Consider the following 25,202-nt stretch of genomic DNA (forward strand, 5'->3'; position numbering starts at 1 on the left):
CACACTGACTTATACTTGAAACTAGTAGCAACAACAAAGATGTTTTTAACAGTGCACAAAGCATTAGCTGCAGTATACACACACCCAGCCACCATAAAAACTACAAACGTCATGAATCTGTTCACTGCCGGGAGAGATGAGCTGAAATATGTGTGATGTTACAGCACCAGGTGAAATGCGGCAAAATCTTTCCACAAAGGAGCAGTATACAATGCCATCATATGGTGACCCTCAGTTTTGCTTAGAAAAACGTAAGCTGAAAACGTGTTATTTTAACCTAAATTCTGTTTAAAGAGTAATGATCTAAGGGAAGTGAACAGTAGAATCGCAGAATCATGGAGTCGTTAATGTTGGAAAAGATTTCTAAGATCACCCAGTCCAACCAGCAGCCCATCACACCATGTCCACTGCCCACGGCCCTCAGTGCCACATCTACAAGGCTCTTGAACACCTCCAGGGATGGTGACTGCACCACCACCCTGGGCAGCCTGTGCCACTGCAGCACTGCTCTTACTGAGGAGAAAGTCTTCCTAATACCCAACCTGAATCTTCCCTATTGCATTTGAAAATCATTCCTTATTGCTGTAGCCTGGAAGAAGAGGCTGACCCCTACCTCGCTACAATTCCTCCCAGCAATTTTTCTCTGCCACATCCAGCTCTGCAGAACATGCTCTGCCAGTGCTGCAGCAGTATCCTCCTGTGTTAGCCCACAGGAATGGCACAGAGGAAGGTGATTCTCACTGGGTCTGTACATTTTCAATGCCAAACGGCAGAGGTTGGCTGGAGGACAGAAACAGAAGCCAAAGCACCCAAGAAGTGTGGGTAGTCAAGGCAACAGTAAAGCACTGCTGGCCTGTGCACCCTCCCACAGATCAGCAATTATGTGGCAAGGTTTCAGGAGCTTATGTCTTTCATATTACACAATGCTAGCTGTAACGCATCTAAGAATACAATATACCTATGATGCTGGCAGAGTCAATCATTAAAGAGAAACCCAAAAAACTTTCAGTGACACTGATCACTGAAAAGGTATCCAAGAGGCTCTAAATGAGAAGCGACTTTCGCAACGGAGTTTATTGCCTCAAACATTTTCACAAATGTAATGCAATACTGCACACTTCAGCAAAGCCAGCCCTACAATTTTATTAAAGAATCATTCATTGCCTTGATCTGTTCTGAAGAAGATCGATGTATATGCAGACCAGAATATTCTGCCAATGAGGAATATGTTGTTTTTTTTTTCTTGGCTGGGATCCAAGCATCAAAATGTAGGCTTTTGTAGCTGTGGTGAGTAATCTGTCAGCAGAGAAACCATGACAGCCTAGAGGGGGAAGAAAGGAGAAAAAAATGCAATCACGTTGGAAACAGATATTCCATAAAAATAAATAAGGGGAAAAAATATTTTCAAGCGCTGGAGTTTTGTGTTGAGAATTATTGGCCTGACAAAAAGTGCACACTTAGATTTATTTGCTGGAATTTCTGATGAGGAATCAGGAAAGAGCTGAAAATCACTTAGGATGTTCTGTATTGCAGCTGATAGGTTTTCTCAGTGCAGACAAAATATATTAATGGAGCGCCAAAAAGAAATTCAGACAAAACACAGCAAAATCTGAGGCCTTTTTGTTGTGCTACCTTGTATGCTCAGCTATATCTAGGAAATGAAGTAGGTACCCGAAAAATATGTGGGTTTGCTTGCATGTTTCAGCAAAACTTCCATCAGCCTCAGCAACAGTCATACCTGATTAAGGGCTTTGAAGTTTATCCTAGTTTAGGTATACTTTCTGCACTAAAACGTGGAAAATCCTCACTGAAGTTAACAGTGTTTCATCTACTCCTCCTGCTTTCCCCCTCATATTCAATATCCATTCCAACAAACTTTTTGTGTGGCCATGAAATGAGAAATGGGAACGTCAGGCAAATAAAACAGTGATGAAGCAGCTTTGTTGTGCTCCTCATACCTGCATGCACCACAAGCTGCAGTGCTGGCTCAGTTTTTACAAGGTGTTACCTGGTTCATGCTGTTATGATTTCACTGCCTTGTCTGACTACAAATCATTCTTTTGGCCCAGAACTGGATTTACAAGGGCCCTCCAGGGGTCTTTCGTGTCCCATCAGCACTGCACAGTGTGACAGGTAGACCCAGGCACACAGTGGGGATAGAACACAACTGTGCAGCCCCCACTGCCACCCATTTCATAGCTGCACTCAGCCTGGTTTGGAATTACAGCTGAGCAAATAATTCCTTTTTCACTTTCCTAGGTGAGCTGAAATGGATAGAAAATAATATATAAACAAAGCCCATACATTTGGGGTTTTTTTGTTGTTTTTTTTTTTAGCCTTGATAAACAAGTGACAGGACGAGGGGAAATGGCCTCAAGTTGCGCCAGGGCAAGTTTAGGTTGGAAATTAGGAAGAACTTCTTTACAGAAAGGGTAGTTAGGTACTGGAATAGGCTCCCCAGGGAGGTGGTTGAATCTCCATCCCTAGTTGTGTTTAAGAGCCGTTTGGATGTGGTGCTCAGAGATATGATTTAGAATAGGGTTTTTAGAGTTAGGGTTCTGGTTAGGCTACGGTTGGACTTGATGATCTTCAAGGTCTTTTCCAACCTGGGTAATTCTTTGATTCTATGATTCTATGATTCTATAAAGTACAAGTGAGTGATGTGTTAGTGCCACTGAAGGATGTGGTCAGTGAGTACTGTGATGATGGGTTGGTGGTTGGACTGGGTGATCTTAGAGGTCTTTTCCAACCTTAATGATTCCGTGATTCTATAATTGTGACACTTTCCCTATCCAAACAAAAAGCATAGCTTGAACCCAAAATGACAGTTTTTCTTGTTTGCTTTGGTTTTTTAGTGTTTTGGGGTAATTAAATATTGTAAAATTAAAGTATATGTATATGTATAGGGAGCACTTTTCATAATTTTAAGGCTAAAAATCATGCACGGATTCGAAGAAAAAATTGACAATAATTTTAACTGTGCCCAAAATCTGAGTTTTTGGTACCTACAGTACTCAACTACTTATTCACTTGGAGCACACGCAGAGTTCAGCTGAGAGCTATGATTATGCCATTTCTGTTTTGTTGGGTTTTTTTCATCTCAAAGTTTTCACTAGCTTTTGTCAACATGATGGTTCTAAAGCCAACAATAAATAACAGGTTACTGAGATCTGGAAGTGGTTTTCTGACATTCCAGGAATGCTGTGAAAAAAAGTTATGGCTTCTGTTAAATGTCAAGTGTACCCTCACGGTTCCCATGGATCACACAGCATCACCCACGCTGTAAGTTTGCGGGGTCCTTCAGAGCTTTGCTCCTGCAGTGCCTTATCAGGGAAAGTTCCCATTATTTTCAGTGGTAGTTTTGCTTGAGAGAAAGCTTCAGCATCTCTAGCACTATCTGCTCTAAGTGCTCAGGAAACTGTTGATTGTATGGCCAGTCCCTGGGATCTCAGCATTTGGCGTGCTTTAAAATGGAGGAGCTATGTTCATCATTAATGTAAACCCAGCAATTCAAATACAAAAAAAAGTAATGATAAAATTCACTTCATACTGTAGGTTTGCCTTAGTGATAAAAAAAAAAAAAAAAAAAAAAAAAAAAAACTGGAACAGACAACTGCAGATTATTATCAAGATTGGTCTTATTTGTGTCCAGAAGTATTTGTGCTACAAATGTATGTTGCCTACAATCAAAACTGTGATGTACCATGGGGTGCATTCAGAGCTTAGGCAGTCATGATTATGGTTTATTGAGGGACCATACTGAGTGCAAGTCCATAGTGTAAGGCAGAACAGAAGCTGGCCCTAACCTCTAAATAATATTATCTTCTTTTTTTTTTTTCTTTTTAAATGTTTTTTTTACCATAATTGTCCATTTCCTGTTTTCTGCCTCCTGGAAGACCAGCGATCTTGGAGAATAAAATACTTCATCAGCAACTTCTTCGGGTTTTCTTGGTAAACAGTGTAAGAATGTCCAGTTGGAAGCAGCAGATTTCACCGTCTATAGATCAAGAGAAAAAAAAAAAATTAAAGAAATATGCTAGTAATTAATGAAACCTTTAACTGTTAAAAGAGTTAACAAATTTTATATCAGCTTCCACTCTTGTGACTTTGATGATGAATTCAGAATAATTCTGCTGACATCAAAAGACCTGCTCATCTGTGAATGAGGGGAAAATCCCCATTTAAGTCGGTGAGAGTTCAGTGCTGACTTCACAAAAGCCAAGTTTTTACTCCTATTTCTCTTGCTCCAGTAGTAGGAAGTAAAATCCCTAGAGACTTAGTGGATCAATAAAGTGCAATTTGTATTCGAGTGCCATACAATAACGTAATACTATTGATAATTTTAGTGAGAACACATTAAATTATGATTTTAAAGGCTGTGGTGTTTTTTTTTTTATATTGTTCCTCGTAACATAGTGATCTAATATCAATGAACAATGAAGTTTTAAGCCAGTTCAGAGACATACTCATTAACTGTATTTCATGAACTTATGTTAAAATACAGTCAATTAAACCAGTAATTCTGTCAGCACAGAAAATGTCCTTTTTATGGTGGACGATTTATGACTTTACATTTTCTCTGTTTTTGCTCTAATAAGCATTTCAATGAGATGATTTTTAAACATGTACATCCAGTGCTTTATACACTGGCAGATATACACAGCACTGCTTGAAATTCTGCCCAGGTTATGGACTTTAAGACAAAATCTGTGAGTTGGTCATCCTAAATATAATAGAAGGAATCTTTTCTGACACCAAATGAGAAAGAGGGATTAGCCCACCTGGAGCTAGATCTCATTGGGAAGCCTAAGACACATGATGTATACAATCTAAAGTAGTTATTTTTGTGAGTTTTCTGGCTGAAGTGGTGTTTGCATGAGGTTTTTCTGCAGCTCCCTTCAAAGAAATACCAACCCCACATTTTGCTAATGTTGATTCTTACAAATCTGTAAAAGTATGAAGCAAAAATGAAATCTGAATTTTTACCTGCATCGTAATCTGATAACCTTGAAATGCCTTCAGTCTTCTTCTCTTTTCCTCTTCTTGCCCCATACTTATCCATGTATCCGTAACTAAAACGTTTGCACCACTTGCAGCTTCCAAAGGATCTTTGGTGAGAAGCAAGCTGGTACCATACTAATGTGAATAAAATAAAGAAGATCAGGAAATCATGAAGCTTCAATTCTAGCAAAAAACATAGCAAAAATAAACTACCATGCCAGGCTGTTTATTAAGCTTATACCTCTTTGGAGTACTGCTCACTTATTTTTGTTATTCTGAGGTCTGGTTCAAAGCCCTGCCAAAAGAGATGATAGATCAGACCATGGAACATGTATGAGATCTTTAATGACCATTAACACTGATTAGGAATACACTGGTTGAAACATTTTCTTTCAGAACTGACTGTCTTTCAGCACTGTAAAGCTTCAGTGTCATGTGACATTCAGGAAATTAGTTAGACTTCATTGCAAGTTTATTTTGCAGATAAACTGGTGGACATTATTCTGATAATGTAAGGAAAATGCATTTCAGTGGTTACAGAATATAATGCCTATACATCATGTAATTTTTTTTGCTCTAAACCAATTCTTTGTTTGATATTCTATATTGCATTATAATGAAGCTTTCTTAAAAGCTGCGCCATCAATCTGAACCAAGACTTCCATCAGTCTGAAATGGCTCTCACATTTGTGGCAGGAAGGGGATTTTGGTGCCTTTGTAATATTTTCTCATATTGAATGATCATCCTCTGCAACTTACAGTACAGTAGAGAATTCCCCTCAGTCCTTCTGAAGTTGGAGTCAGAATTACTCTTGTTTCACATCAAAACTACTGAATCACAATTCTGAACCTTGGTTCTGCAAGCTGACACTCAAGACACAAGCACTTCTAGCTGAGGCCCTTGGGAAGCATCAAGCTGGCTGAGATGGGAAAGGCAGAGTTCACCCTCCCTTCTCCGTGTATGCAGCTTTCATTACCTTGGGAGTTGCAATGTGGAGATGCATTCCCAGCTTTGCAGCACTTGTCATGATGGAGTGGAGGACATTGTTTCCATCCCCAATCCAGGCAATGGTGAGCCCGTTCAGACCACCATAGTGCTCCTGCCAAAAGAATCACACGTTCCTGGTGTTATGTTCTAGGAGAACAGAGCAAGGTGATGCCATCAGGAAGAGTGGTTGGTCAAATTGACCTGGTGCTAAGACACTCACAGCCTGTCACGCGTAGCCACTTTGGCTCTCAGTCACCAATGGATAAGGGCTAAAGAAGAACAAGAGTAACAGCAGCTTGTATTTCCAGACTAGGACAATTCAAAGCCATTCAGTAAGGCTTGTTCTGAATACACACATTTACATGTACTTAAATTAACATCAGAAAAATTGTGAAGATATAACCAAATACATCTGTATGCCTGCCCTGTACTACTCCACCTCTACTTGAAACGCTGAAGGCATGATGAAGAGCCTTTTATTCTTAGTTCAAAACTGGGCCATGAAACCATTGCCTTGTATGAACTGGAAGCCAGACGGTGTTTCAGCACTTTGTGTGATGTAGCTCAATGACTGTCAGCTGGGATTAGCATCCACACTGCAGAGCTGTACTGCCAGGCTACTTTGCAGACAGACTCAGCAAAGACACCAAATGGCTGAACAAGAAAAGGGCTGGAACTGCACTCCCCTCTCCTGGTAGCAACTTCTCCTAAACAAATAGCGGTGAGGTTGTTCCAGAACAAACTTCCTGTCAATTCTGCTTGAGTCAAAAAATAGTAGTGTGTGAATCATTTAATGACATTAAATTTAGTTGAGATCTACATCTGAGTCCTGTGCTGCCTGCAGTTTAGCAGCTAAAACCTTGGCATGGTAAAACAATAGGCTTTTTTTTTCATTTGCAGGTTGTTAGACAGCAATAGCCCGATGGCCAGAGCTGTGATCATCATCATAGTATCAAAGTCTGGTGCGGGTTGGAAGGGACCTTAGAGATCATCGAGTCCAACCCCGTGGGATTCGAGCCTCTGTGTAGCAGAGCGGCACTTCTACCACTTGCGCCACAGGGGGGATTTGAACCCAGGGCCTCCGGTGTTGCAAGGCGGCATTCCTACCACTGCGCCACTGGGGCACATTCCCGGTGATGCAAGGGCAGGAGAACAAAGTAAGACCTTGTGGATGTGGAAGTTGTGATGGCGTAACAGCTCCGCAAGTCATTAGGAATCTTTCAGAATCTTTCCCCATCTCCTATCAGTGGTGCTCATAGGAGAAGGCGAAACTAAGCCATTCGTTTAAGGGGTTGTTTCCAGCTAGGGGTTAGCAATAGCTGAGACACAAACCCACAGCCAAGAGCAAGTGAGACAATCCTCAGTTCCTGTAATCTCTCTATTTTAAAAATAGACATCACAGCCTGTAATGCTCAAAGCACTGAGCAGTGAGTCACAAATATATGGCTATTTTAAATAACCTCCACCTTATTACCAGCTGCTACCCTGAATTAAAAGAAGCGCGATGCATATTAAATCCATTTCTCTGTTTTCCCAAACTGCTAGCTGTTATGGATGAAACACGAAGACCTGAAGATGTCTGTGTATCAACCCTCAAAATCTGTACTGCAAACTGCAAATCTACAGCCGCGGCGACTGCTGCAAAGAGTGGGCATAGCTGAGCTAGTTGTAATGAAGATGTTTAGCTAATGGAGAAAGTCATAGCCCAGGCAGAATCACGCTGTATGTGTGCTAATGGAGCCTATTTTACATCCTGTGCTAAGCTCTGTGCTGCCACTGTACGCTGCTGCTGCAATTCCAACCTCTTCATTTAAAGTCAGCTCACTGTGACTATGACTGCGGTGCTTATCCTCAGAGCACACGTCCTATATTGCATACATCCCCAGCTACCGAGAGAGTGAGAAAGATGAAATAATTGTATTGCCTTAAACCAGGAAGCTTCAATGCAATACAAAAACTGCTGTACATGGGACATACTTTTTGTTTTTCTATTTTATAGCATAGACTTGTTCAGCTGCACGGAGGGAATCCTCTTAAAGGAGTTTTGTCATGACCATAATGATCCAGGTTAAACCATAATCTATACAATACACTCAGATCACCTGACCCTCTGAAGGAACTTTTCCCTTTGCATCGCTCCTCAGTTTTTCCAAACTCTGTTATGTTGATATAAGCATTTTACCTGCTTCAACTGTTCAACAGTTTCTCTTCCTATCTGGGACCTGACTTTGGATTTCTAGTAAAGCCACACAGAAATACTTAGAAATACTGGTGTTCCACTCCCTTATGAATGCCTCTTTGGCAAGCTGGTGACTGTTGCAGCAGTGGAACAAAACTTGTCTTTGTTAATCTCGAGGAAATTCCCTGCTAAATAATTGATGTCCATTTTACAGTCAATTTTCTCACTCTCGTGCTTATTCTACTGTGTTTCATTCTGTTCTTAACCACAGTTGCAGTATATCAGTGTATCAAACCATGGGGTAAAAATAAGCATCCTCGCTGTTGTATATTCAGAGAAAACTAGTTTAATTAATGAGAGACTTTCATGTCTGACTCTACCTGGAATTGCTTCCATCTGGGCTGAAGCTGGCAATATTTTAAGTTATCTCTGAAACATTTGGCTTCAGCAGTCAGAACAACCCTCAATTAAAACAAGCTTTTGAATGATGAATCAATAATCTGTCAAAATTTTAAATGGAAAGCTTGTCAGAGCTTTAGCCCTTTGGGAGACACGTATGATCCACTGAATGAAAAATGGGGCCAGCTCTACTGGCTCTCAAACTGAGCTGAAGGCAGATGCTGCGTCAGTTGTCTCATGTATTCTTACCTTTGTGTTTGGCTCAGCATACTCTAGAGGATCAGTCTGGGTCTTAGCTGGGATTCCTAATCGTTAGAATAATTATTATGATAATGATGATGAATTTGAAGACTCCATTAATTAGAGCTCTTGGTGTTACAGTTTGAGGAAAGGCTGAGGATATATGGTATCTTTCTTCAAACTGGGCACCGCTGCAATTTGTGGCAGCATTTAAAAGGAAACATTGATGTACTTCCTATGTTAAACATTTCTCCATGCCAACCATTTCTTTCTGAAAAAGAAATTTCCCTTCGGACCAGCGACATAAAAGCTAGTGGCATATAGATCCATTCTAATTACCAGTCTGGCTGTCCTGCATTCAGCTACAAGTTAGCTGATTTGGCCGGTGGCATTAATATCAATTGAATCAATGTCAGTGCATGGTGCATCCCCAGAATACAAACTGTGTGATGCTGCATGCCAGCTGAGCTTTGCAGAACAGAAATTGTGATTCACAGGTTCTGCCTAGGAGACAGAGTGGCAGCAGGCAGGATCGGGGAGCGGCTGGTTCACCCCTTCAGCACAGTCATAGGCATAAAATGGCTCTCCGGGTGCACAGCGACAGCACATCAAACTCATAGGCTTTAAAAGCCACATCCCCACACTCTCCCAGTCGGGTCGCAAAATGTTCACAGCCATTTCTAGTGGGCTATAACTCAAGAGCAAACTCAGCAGAACCAACATTTTTAGAAAGAAAGTAAGAGATATGGTAAGGAAAACATCTCTAGGATTCTAGGAGGCATGTGGCAAAATTAATAGGATTCAGGAAATGGAAGGATAAAAATGTGCTAAACATGAAAAGGCACGTAGAGTCAGCAAGCACATAGGGCTCCAGTAAGAAATGGATGGGGATAATAAAGAAGAGAAAAAATTCCATTTGAAGTAGGTACTGATGGCACAGAGAGGCCAGATCCAGGCAGGAAAGTATTTGCAAAGATAAGGAAGAGATTTTTGAGAGAAATAAGCTGCATAAATTCTGCAGTTACATGTAAATTCAGCGCTATCAGTCTCTGTCACTATTGCATTTTGCATGTATGCATAAATCAAATAAATTGCCTCTGCATCACAGAAAAGCAGTCCAAATGTTATATGTGAACTTTTAACTGATTTAAGGAATCAGCGATACTATTCAACATCCCCTTATTAATCTTCTTGCAGGTTGTGCTCAGATAACATCTTTCTACCCCATAGAGAATCTTACGAGAGGTTTGATTGTGTAAGTAACAACCAGACCCCGTGACTCTCGCTTCTTCAAGCGTTAATTCTACTCCTGTGAACTGGTAACATTCATTATATGGCTGAAATGCTGCTTTACTGCATGCAGCTGGCTGTAAAACCAGTCTACATCTCAGTGTGCCGTGCAGAAAAGAGAGAAGTTGGCATGCAGTGCCAACACTATGTGCTTCTGAGAGGGCCTGTCTCCTCTCCCCTCTCCTTCCTGGGTAACAAAGTGAGGGTGGAAAGCAGATCCTAAGCCAGCAGTGCAGCATGCCCTCAGCAAAGTGGGGTAGCCACACAGTTGTCCTCTAGAGATCTCTTACCATGAGCTAAAGAACATGATGGAAAGGCCAAAACCTAAATCACTCCATGAGATCTATGTCTGCAAATTCTCAGTTCAACATGATCCCTGTCCATGTTGGATGTTTCTTTTGTTTGAGCACCAACTGATAAAGTCCTGATTCCATATCATGTCAAATAGCCAGAAACACTATTCAAAGACTCCTTCTCCAGTGTTTGATGCAATAAGGACAGTCACTGTCGCTGCTGCCACCTTGGGTATTTAAACCAGGGGAAAATCCAGCTTGTGGGGATATGTTCACCTGGATTTCTACCTCAGCTGCCCCATTCAGAGACACAGCAGAGAAGCTGAGGGTGATTATCACAGGGCATCTACTCATTCTGATAATCTCAAGCGTTTTAGCCCTGTTGATCAGTGGAGAAAGATCCGTGGAGAAAGAGATCCATCCCTGGAGCATAATTGAGATGCTCAGCAGCTTCTTTTCACTGACTAGATAGGGTACTTTGGTGCTGCAGTCAGTGACATGGAGCTATGTAAGATGAAACTAGGCTTATAGGCAGAGGTATCAGTAGTTACGTAGATTATGAATCATGATTACGAATGAAATCTGCTATTAATAACTGTGAAAATGCTAATAATCAAGGGGAAAATGCTAATAACCAAGGCATGAATGCTAATATACAAGGTAAGATATAAACCTCCCAAAACACAGCCATAATGTACACCTGGTTTATAGAATTATAGAATCACCAAGGTTGGAAAAGACTTAAAAGATCATCCAGTCCAATCGTTATAGTTTATAATTGCACACAGTGTTTAAATAAAAAGATGATGTGTGGTTTTTGATGATGAATTTCTCATTATGTTTTACTATCTTACATACTTGGAAGAGCTCAATGAAATTAGCTCAATAGGATCTCCAAGATGTACCATATCCTGAGGGATGCAAAGCACTTTAGTCTCAATTTCACTGTTTTTTTTGCTGGTCTCTTTATTTTAAGTATTGAAAACTGTAAGACAATCATGAATCAAAGTAACAAAAAGTAATTTTCTCTAAACATGAATCTGTATTCACAGCTTAAGGCACAAATAACTTGTTATTTCATAACATCTTTTCCACATACCAAATGTCCCATAGCAGAGCTGAGAAATGCAGTTGAACGAATCACAAAAGTATCCCAACTGTCCTTTTTTCAAGCAGTGTGATTTTTATTCATTCAGAAAGCAAACAAGGTGAGAAGAGTTCATCAAAATTGCTAACCAGCCCTGTAGTACACTAATCTTTTTTAATAGGCTAGTTCCTTGATTGATTATAACACACCATAGTCCTTCGATTCACAGATAAACACCTGCCATTCCATGTGTAAAATGATGTCTATATGTAAAATGCTACTGACAGACCAACGTATTATTACATTAGAACTAAAAGTATGATCTTTATCATCTATTCTTTGAAAAGGAATAGAGCAAAGGTTAAATAGGTTTAAGAACCTGAATGTTTTTTTACACTTGTAGCATTAACTGGCTTTTCGAAAAACATTTGTTTCACCAATTTCCTCATATATGGATTGTGATTCCTTTTAAAGTGTTCATGGGTTAGGGCAGAATCTAGAGTGAACTACTGGGTTTTTTAGAGCCAGTGGCAAAATTCCCTTTGGCATCAGTTGTGACAGCATCTTGCCTTTATCTCTGTATTTAACCCTCCCTGCAAATTTTCTGAATTGCAGCCTAATTCCAATGAAGTACTTAATTTTATGCTTAACTTCAGTCCCACTACAGTTGATAGAGCCAAGTAATTGTTTTAAATTAAGCAGGTTCTTAATTATATTCCTGGATAAAGATCTCTTTAAATAACAAGTGCCATGTAATTACCACTTAAAAAAAAAAAAAAAAAAGGTGCCACTAAATAGTTTTGAACCCGATTTTTCCAGTGTTATTAGGCAGGAATTATGTTGGTACCTGAAGAGTTAGGTAATCAGCTAAAATCTGAAGAGGATGGTATAAATCAGACAATCCATTGATTATTGGGATCGTGGCTTCTTTCGTCATTAGGTCCAAATCATTATGCTTATAAACTCGAGCCAAGATTGCATTTGTCATGCTGGACAGCACCCTAGGGGACAGCAGAAAATATCCAAGTCAAACATAATAAATACATCCCCAGTGCACCCTTCAGTATGCAGCATATAAATATTAATGAAAAGTGGTAATGAATCAAAAATGCTCAGCTGTCTGAATTATTTATGATGCCTGCATAACACACTTAAATGCAGACACTTAACAAGCTGCTAAAAAGTAAGCAGTTTTACTTGTTCAGAAACTATAGCAAGTAAATGAAAGTTCCTGTTGTTTCTTCTTAGCTTTTGATCGTAGCTACAGATATAACATCAATAAATGCTAAGGTAAATGAACTAAGATAAGAGGTTGTGCAATACTGTAATATTCAAAGAATTTGATAACTTTGGATAAGATTTCTTGAGCCTTTTACCAAAGGAAAAGATGTTCTGAGTGTGTCTCTGTATGGTAGCTTGAACTTTGTGAGTATTAGGACTGCAGATTTGCCTTAGATTACCACAATTACTTATTGATCTTAATGAAGATAGAAACAGAAAGCTGACAATACCAGCCTGTTCTTTCTCCTATCTACACAGCTGCACACTGACACACATGGTCTCAGAATTACAGTAATGTCTGAGTTTGAAATTCATTGTATGGATAGGGGCAGGCAGGAGTCACTGTGACACTCTGGCTTTACCCTTATTTGCCAAAGTGTGACAGACTCGGAGATTAGCATGGTGGATTAGCATGGCATACTTAGTGTGCCCTGAATTCTTTAGATAAATTAAATATGGATAGGGGCTCCACATTTCTCTGCATTTCTGTTTTAATCAGGCCCTGAAGCATGACTTTGAAGTAGCATTTTGTGTGCTTTAATGTTATCTCTAATAGGACCTTAAGACAAAACAAGGAAGAGACTGGATAGGAGAGTGTGAAAAAACACTGCAATATCACTTTCTGACTAGCCAGAAAGGATTCTGATATCTCCTCTTGTGAAAATATGGCTGTTAATGGCATGGCCTTTACACACACAAATTTCCTGATAGAGTAAATCAGTAACAGTTTTTTTTTCTACTGACATCAGAAGTGCCTCATGCAAGCAAACCTCTTATAAAACGTTACAAGGTTCCATGCAGACCTCCCTCTGAAGACTGCTGATAGCAGCCATGAGAGAAAAGAAGAAACCGAACAAAGTATTTTCTGAAGGTAAGCTATTGGAATGATTGTGTGACTGTTTCTCTTCTTAGCTCACAAGTACTGTCGTTTTTGTTTGTTTCTTCTAGCTTGAAAGATGTGACTGTGAAAACATAAACTAGACATCAGAGATGAGATGCATGGCCCATGCTGTTACCATTTAATAGGTGGCTAACTAGACAAGGTATACTTAGTCCTGCATCAAACAAGAAAAAGAGGCAATTACATTAGAATTATCTTCGACATTTTTAGGATATTAGGTCAGCTGACTTCTATCTCACGTGACAGATAAAGAATCTCAAGATGTCCAAGTAGCAAACACTGATGGATTTTCTTCTTACGCTAGTAGCTGCTAGAATTACTGGATTCTTACCAGCAAGATCTCAGACCCTGCACTGGCTGGGCCTGATCCCCTGGATACCACACACATGCTGTGTGATCTCACCCAAGATGGTTTGCTCCATAACTTTCCCTGGTATTATGTAAAAAATGGAGGACTTTTACAAACCTGTGTGTCCATTGCTTCAAGTCTCAATCTTAAGTACTTCTAAGACCTTCAGAGGCCTAGACACAGAACCATAGATACTTGAAATACTCTCTGGGTTTACTACAAGCATTCTTTTATCATTCTCACCTTAACTGAATGAGGTTGGTATGTCATTCTTCATTCAAATGAAATGCCAAGGAATTAATAACAGATTGTTATTTTGGGTAAACTACTCAGTCTTGATTATGCAACGTCAACAATAATTCTTCTAATGAGAGCCAGAGTGAAGCAGAGTACATGGGACTCTGTAATGACTTTGGAAAGCCTTCACTCCACTGCAGTTTGCAAGTGATGTGATTCAGCAGAGAAGAAAAATCCCCAGGTCAGGGTTGTGATAAAATGTTTGCTCATTAAGACCGGGATGTGGTAGCATTGTGGTGGAGTGCTTGTTCATTAGGACCGGGATGTGATAGTGGAATATGGAGGCCACAAGGGTTGCAGAGCACTCTAATTTTATGGGTAGATTGTGTACTCTGCGTAGTTACAGGCAAAGCGCGCCCCGATGGATACAAAGTTTCACAGAAGGACCAACCAAGGAATGACACACCAAGTGGCACGATCACGACCGACCAATTAAAGGACAATACACTCGGGATGGACCTTACAAAAGAAGTTGCAAGGGACGGGAAGGTGCGGCAGTTGGAGGAACGAGGATTCCCCTGTCGCCCAGCGCTGAATTGCCTTTTTGTTTTACCCGCTACAATTAATAAAAGTTTCTAATTGGAACATTATCGGCTCATTGCTTGTAAATTGATGACAATTTGGTGCCGTGACTCGGACGGGAATACTGGCGTGGGTACGAGCCTGAGGGGGCGCCCCGCCTAAATAGGTGGCCTCGGCTCCTATCCTCCCGCCCTACTCCTGCCGACGATCCGAAATTTAAAACACAAAGGCAAGGAAAAACCGGTTAACCCTTTAAATTTCGTGCACGAAAGTCCGGACGAAGACGCAGGACAGGTGAGTATAGTCCGGTCTGGGTTGGGAATCCGGCGTGTGGCGAGTGTTGTGTGCTTGTGAAGGGGGGCCGGCAGCCGGCACTAACCCGAGCGAGTGTGGACCCCACAGTAGTGCGGTTCCCATTGCCCGCGAGGGCGTGGGCCACGACCTGGGGGAAGCGAGTGAATGCAACACTGAGTGAGGGCACGCCGAAGGGTGGGTACAGGGTATAAGCGGGACCCTTTCACCACCACAACCCCTAGGGCTATGGGCTCTATGGAGGGTTATTCTTTGGTGTTCCCCTAGAGCTACGGGCACTAGGGATGATTATTATTATTTAGGTGTTCCCCTAGAGCTACGAGCACTAGGGATGATTATTATTCAGGTGTTCCCCTAGAGCTACGAGCACTAGGGATGATTATTATTCAGGTGTTCCCCTAGAGCTACGGACACTAGGGATGATTATTATTTAGGTGTTCCCCTAGAGCTACGAGCACTAGGGATGATTATTATTCAGGTGTTCCCCTAGAGCTACGGACACTAGGGATGATTATTATTTAGGTGTTCCCCTAGAGCTACGGGCACTAGGGGGAGCTACAGACGTTGAATAAAACAAGAGAGCAAGAAGTAAAGAACGAGATGGGGCAGTGTAAAACTAAACCACCCACGCCTTCTAAACGACCATCCATTCCTAAGGACTCACCTCTAGGGTTCATGCTAATTGCCTGGATGCACTATCCAGGAACAAGAAATAAAGATAAAGCAAAGATGATTTATTATTGTATAGAAATTTGGAGTGGACAACAAATTGGCCCGGCAGTATGGTGGCCTAAGTATGGTTCTAATGAAGATTGGGTACAACAGCAATTAAATTTTTGGGTAAACTCCAAAACCCCTTTCAATCAAGAAGAAAGTGACTATGCAGCAGTATGCGTCACTCGCCCAGAGGGTTTAGGAGTCCCCATTTTTAATTTGACACGAAAAGAAAAAGATGTCGAAAAACGTAAACCTCGAAGGGAAGAGGAGGCCTTAGTGGGACCCCCACCATATGCTTTACCACCAGCAATTCCCCTACCTTCTCCTCCTCAGTTGGATCATGGGCAGATGGATTCGAGAGAGTACAAAAGATAGAAGGGGGAGGGCCTGTGACACGGGCAAAGGCACGACAAAATAACCTCTACCCTTTAAGAGAAATGCCCATGGGAGGTCCACAACCTCAGATGGGGTTTATATCAGTGCCCTTAAATTCAGGGGATGTTAGAGATTTTAAGAAAAAAAAAAAATGGGCAGCATACTGGAAGATCCCCTGGGGGTGGCGGACAGAGTAGATCAATTCTTAGGGCCAAATATTTACACTTGGGAGGAACTACAGTCTATTTTAAGTATATTATTTATAGTGGAAGAAAAAGGCATGATTAGGCGTGCGGGGATGCGCATTTGGGATGCCCTACATGCCCATGGGCCTGCTGCAGATGATAAGTGGCCTCTACAAAATCCTCATTGGGACCATCAGAACCAGAATCATAGGACTCACATGCAGGACCTACGGACTATTATTATCCAGGGCATTAGGGAGGCGGTCCCAAGAGGTCAGAATATAAATAAAGCTTTTAATGAAAGACAAAAGAAGGAGGAAACACCCACTGAACGGCTAGAAAGGTTACGCAAGAATTTACAACTATATTCAGGATTGGATCCCGATACACCGATAGGCCAGGCTCTGCTCAAAACACAGTTCGTAGCTAAGGCTTGGGAAGATATCCGCAAGAAACTAGAAAAGATAGAAAATTGGCAGGATCGGGGGCTTGATGAACTTTTGAGGGAAGCTCAGAAGGTATATGTAAGAAGGGAGGAAGAAAGACATAATAGGCAGGTTAGGATGATGGTAACAGCGGTCAGAGAAAGTAGGGAATTGGAAAGGAAAATGGGGGGATGGACGCAAAATCGAATTCCAGGACAGCAAAAATTTAGGAAGCCTGAAAACAGGGAGGAGGAGAGAATATAAGATGGACTGTACTCCCCCAAGGCTTCACAGAATCCCCTAATTTGTTTGGGCAAGCCCTAGAACAGATCCTGCAAGAGTATCAGCTAGATCCTGATACCAAATTAATACAGTATGTAGATGATCTATCAATTGCTGGAGAGGATGAGGGAAAGGTTTGGAAAGAAAGTATTAAATTGCTGAACTTTTTGGGACTGAAAGGACTTAAAGTATCAAAAAGGAAATTGCAATTTGTGGAAGAGGAGGTTAGATATCTAGGGCATTACCTGAGTAAAGGAGAAAAGAAGATAGATCCTGAAAGGATACAAGGAATATTGTCCCTGACGTCGCCAAGCAATAAGAGACAAATAAGACAATTGCTGGGATTAGTGGGATATTGTAGACAATGGATCGAAAATTATAGCAGTAAAGTAAAGTTCCTATATCAAAAGCTCAGTACCGATGGATTAACAAAGTGGGATAGACAAGATGAAGAGAATCTACAAAAGCTGAAGGAGGATCTCATCAATGCCCCTGTCTTGAGCCTGCCTGACTTAAAAAGACCCTTTTATTTATTCGTTAACATAGACAGTGGTACAGCGTATGGGGTTTTAACACAGGATTGGGCAGGGAAGAAGAATTAAGAGAAGGGGAAAAATTATTTGTGGATGGATCCTCTAGAGTAGTGGAGGGAAAGAGAAGATCAGGTTATGCAATAGTAGATGGAAAGACCCTCCGGGTATTGGAATCAGGACCCTTGAGTAACACTTGGTCAGCTCAAGCTTGCGAGCTGTATGCTGTTTTACAGGCACTAAAAAGATTACAGGGAAAAGAGGGCACTATCTATACCGAATTTCCTAAAGTAGGAAGATATAAATATGTATTAGTCATAATAGACCACCTCACACATTATGTAGAGGCATTCCCCACAACTAAAGCAACAGCTCAGGTAGTAACAAAAATATTACTCGAACAAATCATCCCTAGGTATGGGGTAACAGAAGTAATAGATTCAGATCAAGGACCACACTTTACATCAAGAATCACTAGAAATATAGCTGAAGCCTTGGGAATAAAATGGGAAGAACATACTCCCTGGCACCCACAGAGTTCAGGGCGAGTAGAGAGAATGAATGGGGAACTAAAAAAGCAATTGGCCAAATTAACACTAGAAACTAAGCTCTCATGGATAAAATGCATTCCCCTTGCCCTCTTAAACCTTAGGGCCCAGCCCCGGGCTGACATAGGAATATCTCCCTTCGAAATGTTATACGGAATGCCATATGATGCAGGAACCCCTAAAGATCACCCGGGGGTGGTAGATCAGAACATTCAAGCTTATATCACGGAATTAATGAAGTATAAACAGGAATTGTGGAAAAAGGGACAATTGACTCAAAGACCCCCTCTGGACATTACCCTCCATCGAATAAAGCCTGGAGATTGGGTTCTGATAAAGACCTGGAGAGAAACCACACTGCAGCCTCGCTGGGAAGGTCCCTATCTGGTGTTATTGACTACCAATACTGCCATCAGAACTGCTGAAAAAGGATGGACACATGCTAGTCGTGTTAAGGGTCCAGTACAAAATCACGAATGGAGAGTCACTAGTCCAGCGGGTGATTTGAAAGTAAAACTGTCACGAAACCCTCCGTCAAGGAAAATGAGAACATGAATTAACAATGATTGTATAAACGTATCAGTATAGAATTTAATGTAGAAGGGAATATTTTGACTATTGTGAATGCAACTGTTGGGATATGTTTTAGAAAGGTAGTGGACCCACTGCGGAAACAGGGATACACAAATTGGTTATTAGCCTTCAGAGTGGCCGTGGAAATTTTAATAGAAGGGGGTAAACCTGGGGGTGAATTTAGATCCTTACCAGCATCACTTAAGTGTATAACCAGTGGGAAAAAGAATAGGGTGCAGTACCCCAAAGACCCACTTAAAAGGGAAGCAAAACCAGCCCCTCCTGAAGAATACTCTTGCTGCCGAGAAGATTATACACCCCATGGCTCGAGGCAACCGAGTCGATGGGCGAGGCAGAGGAGATAAAACATGTGGAGGGGTCTGCTCCATTATGAATGAATCCAAAGATTTAGAATCCAGAAGATACCCCAAGACTGGAAATAACTCCCCCGAACAATTAAAGACTCACTACTGCAGTGGGAAAACTGCCTATCTAAAACTAGCTCAATTGATAATAATATTAAGTCTCATTAATGAGGGTTGGGGTACAGAGGTACAGACACATGAGCCATTTAAGTGGTCCCATCAGAAGTAGTGTTACAAAATAGAAGGGGGTTGGATCTTCTCCTATTGCAGCAAGGGGGACTATGTGTGGCTCTTAAAGAACAATGTTGCACCTACGTTGATCAAACGGGGGTAGCAATAGATACAATGCCTGAACTAAGAAAACAGTTAGAACAAAGAAAAAGAGCCCAGGAGTCGACAAGAACTAAAACGGTTTAATGAGCAAAACAAAATAGTACAATAAAAGAAAAGGGGGGACTGTGATAAAATGTTTGCTCATTAAGACCGGGATGTGGTAGCATTGTGGTGGAGTGCTTGTTCATTAGGACCGGGATGTGATAGTGGAATATGGAGGCCACAAGGGTTGCAGAGCACTCTAATTTTATGGGTAGATTGTGTACTCTGCGTAGTTACAGGCAAAGCGCGCCCCGATGGATACAAAGTTTCACAGAAGGACCAACCAAGGAATGACACACCAAGTGGCACGATCACGACCGACCAATTAAAGGACAATACACTCGGGATGGACCTTACAAAAGAAGTTGCAAGGGACGGGAAGGTGCGGCAGTTGGAGGAACGAGGATTCCCCTGTCGCCCAGCGCTGAATTGCCTTTTTGTTTTACCCGCTACAATTAATAAAAGTTTCTAATTGGAACATTATCGGCTCATTGCTTGTAAATTGATGACAAGGGTCTTGACAGAAGCTTGACCTGGAAGAGGAAGCTGTGCCAGAGAATTAGGGGTGATGGCTTACATGGAAAGTTGGTATTGTGAGAATCTTCTCCACAGAATGAGGTCTGCTCTGGAATGGCTAGAAGAGTTGCTTCTTTCTGCCTTTTGCCTTATTCCTTGTATTTCATGTCTTTCTTTTTCCTTTTTATGTGTTCAAAGATCACTCAAGATACTGCAAACCAAAGACTTAATGGCCTTTTTTTAAAATCTTATTTGAGAAGAAGGAATAAAAACGCACCCACAGAAAATATGTCCTTTCATATATCAGAAGACAGCTGGATTTGCCATAGCATTAATGTCTGAATAGCAGAGAGCCTTCAGACAACAGTGCTGCCCATCTGGTAGGGCAGTGCTTGGTGAAGTTGCAGGGTAGCACCAGATAAGGGCTCTGACCACATCCTTCCTCTTCCTGAAGGTTTGCTTGATGGTGCCCAGGGTCCAAGAGGTGAGGGCTGCCCCTTATTACTTTGATATCAGAGGGGATATGTTAAAGTAAGCTTGCTTACTATGCAGGCTCTGCCTCTTTTGTCCCAGCCTCGCATTTCCCTGTTACTGCACTCTATCAACATCCTTTCTTACCCTTCTCTGCCAAGAGACACTTACATTGCAATGACCCAGTGAAAAAGGAAGAAATTGGAAAATCTGGGGGGATAATACTTACCTACACCCCTCCGGGGGAAATAACTTTAATATATTCTCCATTTGCCTTTAATAGTAAGCATTATATATGTTTGAAAAAATCCTGCAGCTGTCCTACCAATGGAGTTGTAGGTGGGATGCTTGTGCTCTGAAGGTTTTGAATGAGACACTTTGATGAAGCTGTAGCTATTCTGCTTAAACTGGGGCAGTATGTCATGACATATGAAGAATTTCTTTTGAAGGGGTATATTTAAATCCCCTGGTTGTCTATGAGCTCTACTGAACTGGCAAGGTGGACACATTGGGTTCAGAATCTGTTTAATTGTGGGCCCTTTGTAAGCTCATGAGTTGCCATGATTTTTCAATCATTTTAAAACATAGTTACTGAAACAGGCTGACTGCATATTTTGACTTGAGATTGACAAACCTGACACTGTATATCTTACACCAGAAAAAAACAAAAACAAAACCTTTCAGACACTTCTAACTTCAACAGCTAAGCCTGAGAGACTCGGGCTGCAATAAGGATTCCTAGGAAGCAGCATGCTACTGTGTCTGGCTGAGTCTTTAATATATGGAGGGCTGTGAAATACATCAAGAGCACCTGCAAATGATAACCTCATGTTCTGCCTACTTTGAGGAAAGTTCTTCCCAGCTGTGACAATGAGGAGATAGATAGGCTGCTAGCTACTCATTCCAATAAAACAAAAAGATTCGAGTCATGTTTGAAGATACATGCTATTATCAATACCATCATCAATGGAGTAATTCTACAGAGACTTGTCTGTTTCTGTGACTATCATTCTCAGTGTGACTCCATAATCAAAATTCAATAAAAATATTTATTGCTGAGAGGTGTTTTAAAGAACTAGAATGGATAGAATGATGGTGTATGGAGCCATAGCTTCTGTGAGCTGACCTGTAAATATTTAAGAAATTTGGAGTGCTTTCTAACATTTTTCATTTGGAAAATATTATCTTTTAAGAATCTTCAAGAGAGGTTTCAGACTGGTCAACTGTTTCCTTACGCATCTACCAAATACGTAGCAATAAGTTAAGTAACATCTTACCAACCTTGCTGTATCTGTGAGACTCTCATTAGTGCCCAGGTGAATGTCTTGTTTTGTAAGGAAGGAAGGATGTCCTCCAAGGAGAGCAAATCCTGCAAGGAGAACAAAGAAAAAAGAAATTAAGCACCAGCCCCTACAACAAAATAATTTTCATGCAATAAAACTCAGCAGGGCATCCGAATGTTTCAAATGCTTAAATTCTTACACTACAAGATGCAAATAAATAGGATGGAACCACTCAAATGTGATGCTTTGCTGAAATGCTAAGGCATGAATTGTGATCTCTGTTAATAGGAACAGCCATTCAAGCTGCAAGACTACATATTGTTGAAGGCATCACCATGGCTCCCTGCTTAGTTAGGTAACCCATTTATCATGCTGAATTTCTACAACATTTACATTAGCTGACTTATTCTGGACAGACAAACTTGACGATAAGGGAAAATCTCAGGCTCTCTCCTGACTTATTTCTACTACACCTCCACAAGAGAGCTCACACAAGCAACCAGCTGACACAAACAGAGAGGCAAAGACCTTTTTTCACCACGCTTGAGTCTCCTTGCCTTAGCCTGGTTTAAGTGTAAAGCCTTCCTCCACTAAAGCTCTGTGTAAAGTCCATATATGTCTGAATATCAGGAGGATGAGCCATGAGGGGATTGTTTTATGAACTTCCACAAATGGTTTAGTGATGGATCCCACACCTGGGAAAGTATGAATGAGAGGATTTGAACTGGGCTGTAGAAAGCCCTGTAAGGCATTTACTGTGCATTTGGGGACATGGTGCTAACAAATTTCCTGCTGTTTCATGAAGGGGGAAAAAAAAGCAGCAAAATTAAAAGCTGCTTGGGCTAGTTGCAGCCATTAGATGGCACTGCAGACATCTCGAGAAGTGCAGCTTCAACAAACGCGTTGTTAAAGGCCCCTCAAAAATTAAGAAGTTGATCCTGCAGCTACCCTTCAAAGAATGATCAAACCAGTAAAGAACATTGGAGCCTTCCAGAGCTAACGCCAAGCAATGAAGCTCAAGCTGCAGATGTGGGCCCTGCCGCTGGGCCCTGAGCACAGAGCAGCCCTTATGACCTTCCATCCTGTGTGGGCACTAGGGTTGAGGTGAGGTGCTCCACTTTGTTCAGGCAGTCTTTATTAACTCATTACCACAGTTTTCACTCCTGTTAGGTTTCTGTTTGTTTGTTTGTTTGTTTTCAATAAGTGGGCAGTTCTGTGCCTCGGGCTGTGGCACATAATTTATCCCACTTATGCAAACTCTTATTTAGGACATGAGTTCTAGTGGTTATACAGATCTGAGTTACATCACTACTCCAGTCTGGCTCTGGTATGTTGGGTAAGCAGGCCAAAGCTCATCCTCTAGTTTGCATATTGTATACACAACTACAGGGCTGCCTTGCCATCACCAGTACATATGCATATACACCCATCTTCTCAAACTCAAAGAAAGGATTTTGCTTCATATTTCAGTATATCTGGATTTGGATTTTTTATTTTCCTCATCATTTGCCATGTTATACGATCTATACAGTATCTTTTTATTTAGACTGGTAACAAAGAAAGAGTTGCCCCTCAGCAATACAGGCAAACTAAGTAAGGCTAGTAATTCCAAGGAAAATAAAACATACTGTTTATTTTTGTCATGTGATGCCATACCCACTACATTAGAACATGGAAAGTAATGCAATTATTTTCGTGGCAGTAGCCTCCAGGCAATGATTTCTTATTCCCCTTATCCCCATGGTACAATGAGTGAGATGGGAGTAATTCTGCAGAAGCCACTGGCTGTGAAATTCTGTAAACCTGTCAGAATCTTCTGTATTTTGGCGCACAAGGGAAGAAGATACGCAGGGATTCTCTACCTGTATTGTTACATTTCCATTTCTACCTGGTTGCATGCTGTCTGCATTCAGCATTTGTGTGATCATTTTGTAGGACTTGGGAAGAGACTTCCACAGTGTTCATATGTGGCAGCAATCTCCTGGGCACTGCACAGAGCAGACATGGTAGCCAGCACTTTTCAAGTCTCCTTTAAACTAGAATACAACGATTTTTATCTCATTGTTCCTGAGAGCTACAAAGCTTGTTCACATCAATCTGATGACCAGAGCCGTGTCCTACAAGTGACCTATTTCAAGGTCTTGAAGGTGCAACTCTTGGGAAATGCTATTTGAGATGACTCCTGTGTTCTATAAGCAAACACTCCAATCTGCTTCAATGTACACTTTCCCTGGACATTAGAAAACTGGCATGAAATTAGCTTATTCAGCTAAAAGGAATGTGTGTGACCCCACATTTGTTTTGAGTTATAAATTCCAAGGGAGAATTAGTGTATATGAAAAAGCAGCTGAAATATATAGAGTTTCCACAAACATAAAAAGCTTGAGTCTGCCTTTAAAACAAGCCTTAGGCTTAAAGGACTTAATACCAAATAACTGAAGGTGTGAATTTAATGTACTGGAGTAAAGCTGCATTGAACTCTCTTGTGTGCACTCTTGCTCAGAAACAAATTGGTTTTATTTCATTGGAAATTAATCTTTCTTGGATGAATTTATGTGCATTAACTCCCATCCTTAAGTTTATTTCTTTGAAGTTTCCTGAGCTTCCCCATCCCATAAACCTTCAAAACCAAGGTCTAAATGTGCTTCCCACTGAATACAGAATTAAGAAGGATAAACAGGGTTAGAGAATTCATGTGTACCTGCCCATGTAGGAATATGGCAGACAACTGGAAACTGGCCTAAAAACTCCAGTATTAAGAGGTGGGTTGCTTTAACAAATAGAAAATGCAAGATAGAAACACATTCATAAGTGCTGCTTTATCTGGAGAAAATGGAAAGGGACAAGTCCATACAAAGACCAGGATCAGCAGACTGTGTCAGAGGATATGAAAGCAAATTCAGAAATGCTTGCAGATGGCCTACCTGACTCTTCCTTGTTTTGTTTTGTTTTTACCTTTCCCCATACACCTTGTAAAAAAAGGTGAATATTCAACAAGTTTTGTCACAATCTGGGAGAAGCTTCTCCTTCCCCAATGAGTAAAAACGTACCCTTAATACAGTCACCAATTCATAGTAATTCCCGGGTTTCTTGATAACATACAAACACATGAATTATTCATTTCAGTGGTCTCATTGACTTCAGAGCAACTTCCATGTAATTAAAGTTATGCATGTGTTCCTGGTGTTTGTAAGACTATATCCTAAAAGAACAGTGTTCCGCTTCTGATCTTATTAGGCTAATACCCTGGAGTTTCCATCAAGTTATCTTCCTGTGTAGGTAATCATGTTAAATTTCTTTTTTCCCTAATTTACATCAAGAGTTTACTGTGATTCCCAGTCTAAACACATACTCTGAAATGTGACAATGGTAATGCATAATACATTAGAAAGACATTTATTAGAGCTTGCATAAGATT

The 25,202-nt window shown here is 41.0% G+C and overlaps 1 protein-coding gene and 1 long non-coding RNA gene across 2 annotated transcripts in view; one reads left to right on the forward strand and one right to left on the reverse strand.

Moving 5' to 3' along the window:
* Window positions 1-1,118: 1,118 nt before the first annotated feature.
* The window catches only part of OTC (ornithine transcarbamylase), a 28,327-nt gene continuing 4,243 nt past the window's right edge, over window positions 1,119-25,202 (reverse strand). Inside the window, exons 4-10 of the mRNA XM_015884585.3 lie at window positions 21,783-21,870; window positions 12,325-12,478; window positions 5,979-6,101; window positions 5,243-5,296; window positions 4,987-5,136; window positions 3,860-3,997; window positions 1,119-1,321 (exon numbers count right to left, since the gene is read on the reverse strand). Of these exons, the coding sequence (XP_015740071.2) occupies window positions 1,262-1,321; window positions 3,860-3,997; window positions 4,987-5,136; window positions 5,243-5,296; window positions 5,979-6,101; window positions 12,325-12,478; window positions 21,783-21,870 (767 nt within the window). The 3' untranslated portion in view covers window positions 1,119-1,261. The remainder of the gene's footprint in view (window positions 1,322-3,859; window positions 3,998-4,986; window positions 5,137-5,242; window positions 5,297-5,978; window positions 6,102-12,324; window positions 12,479-21,782; window positions 21,871-25,202) is intronic.
* On the forward strand, window positions 14,985-19,997 carry LOC146762627 (uncharacterized). Its single transcript, XR_014946718.1, has 2 exons — window positions 14,985-15,121; window positions 19,748-19,997. It is a non-coding gene; the product is annotated as an uncharacterized LOC146762627 (long non-coding RNA).

The sequence above is a fragment of the Coturnix japonica genome, chromosome 1 (assembly GCF_054131305.1).
Source record: "Coturnix japonica strain WE chromosome 1, WE-NBRP24, whole genome shotgun sequence".
Lineage (NCBI taxonomy): Eukaryota > Metazoa > Chordata > Aves > Galliformes > Phasianidae > Coturnix > Coturnix japonica.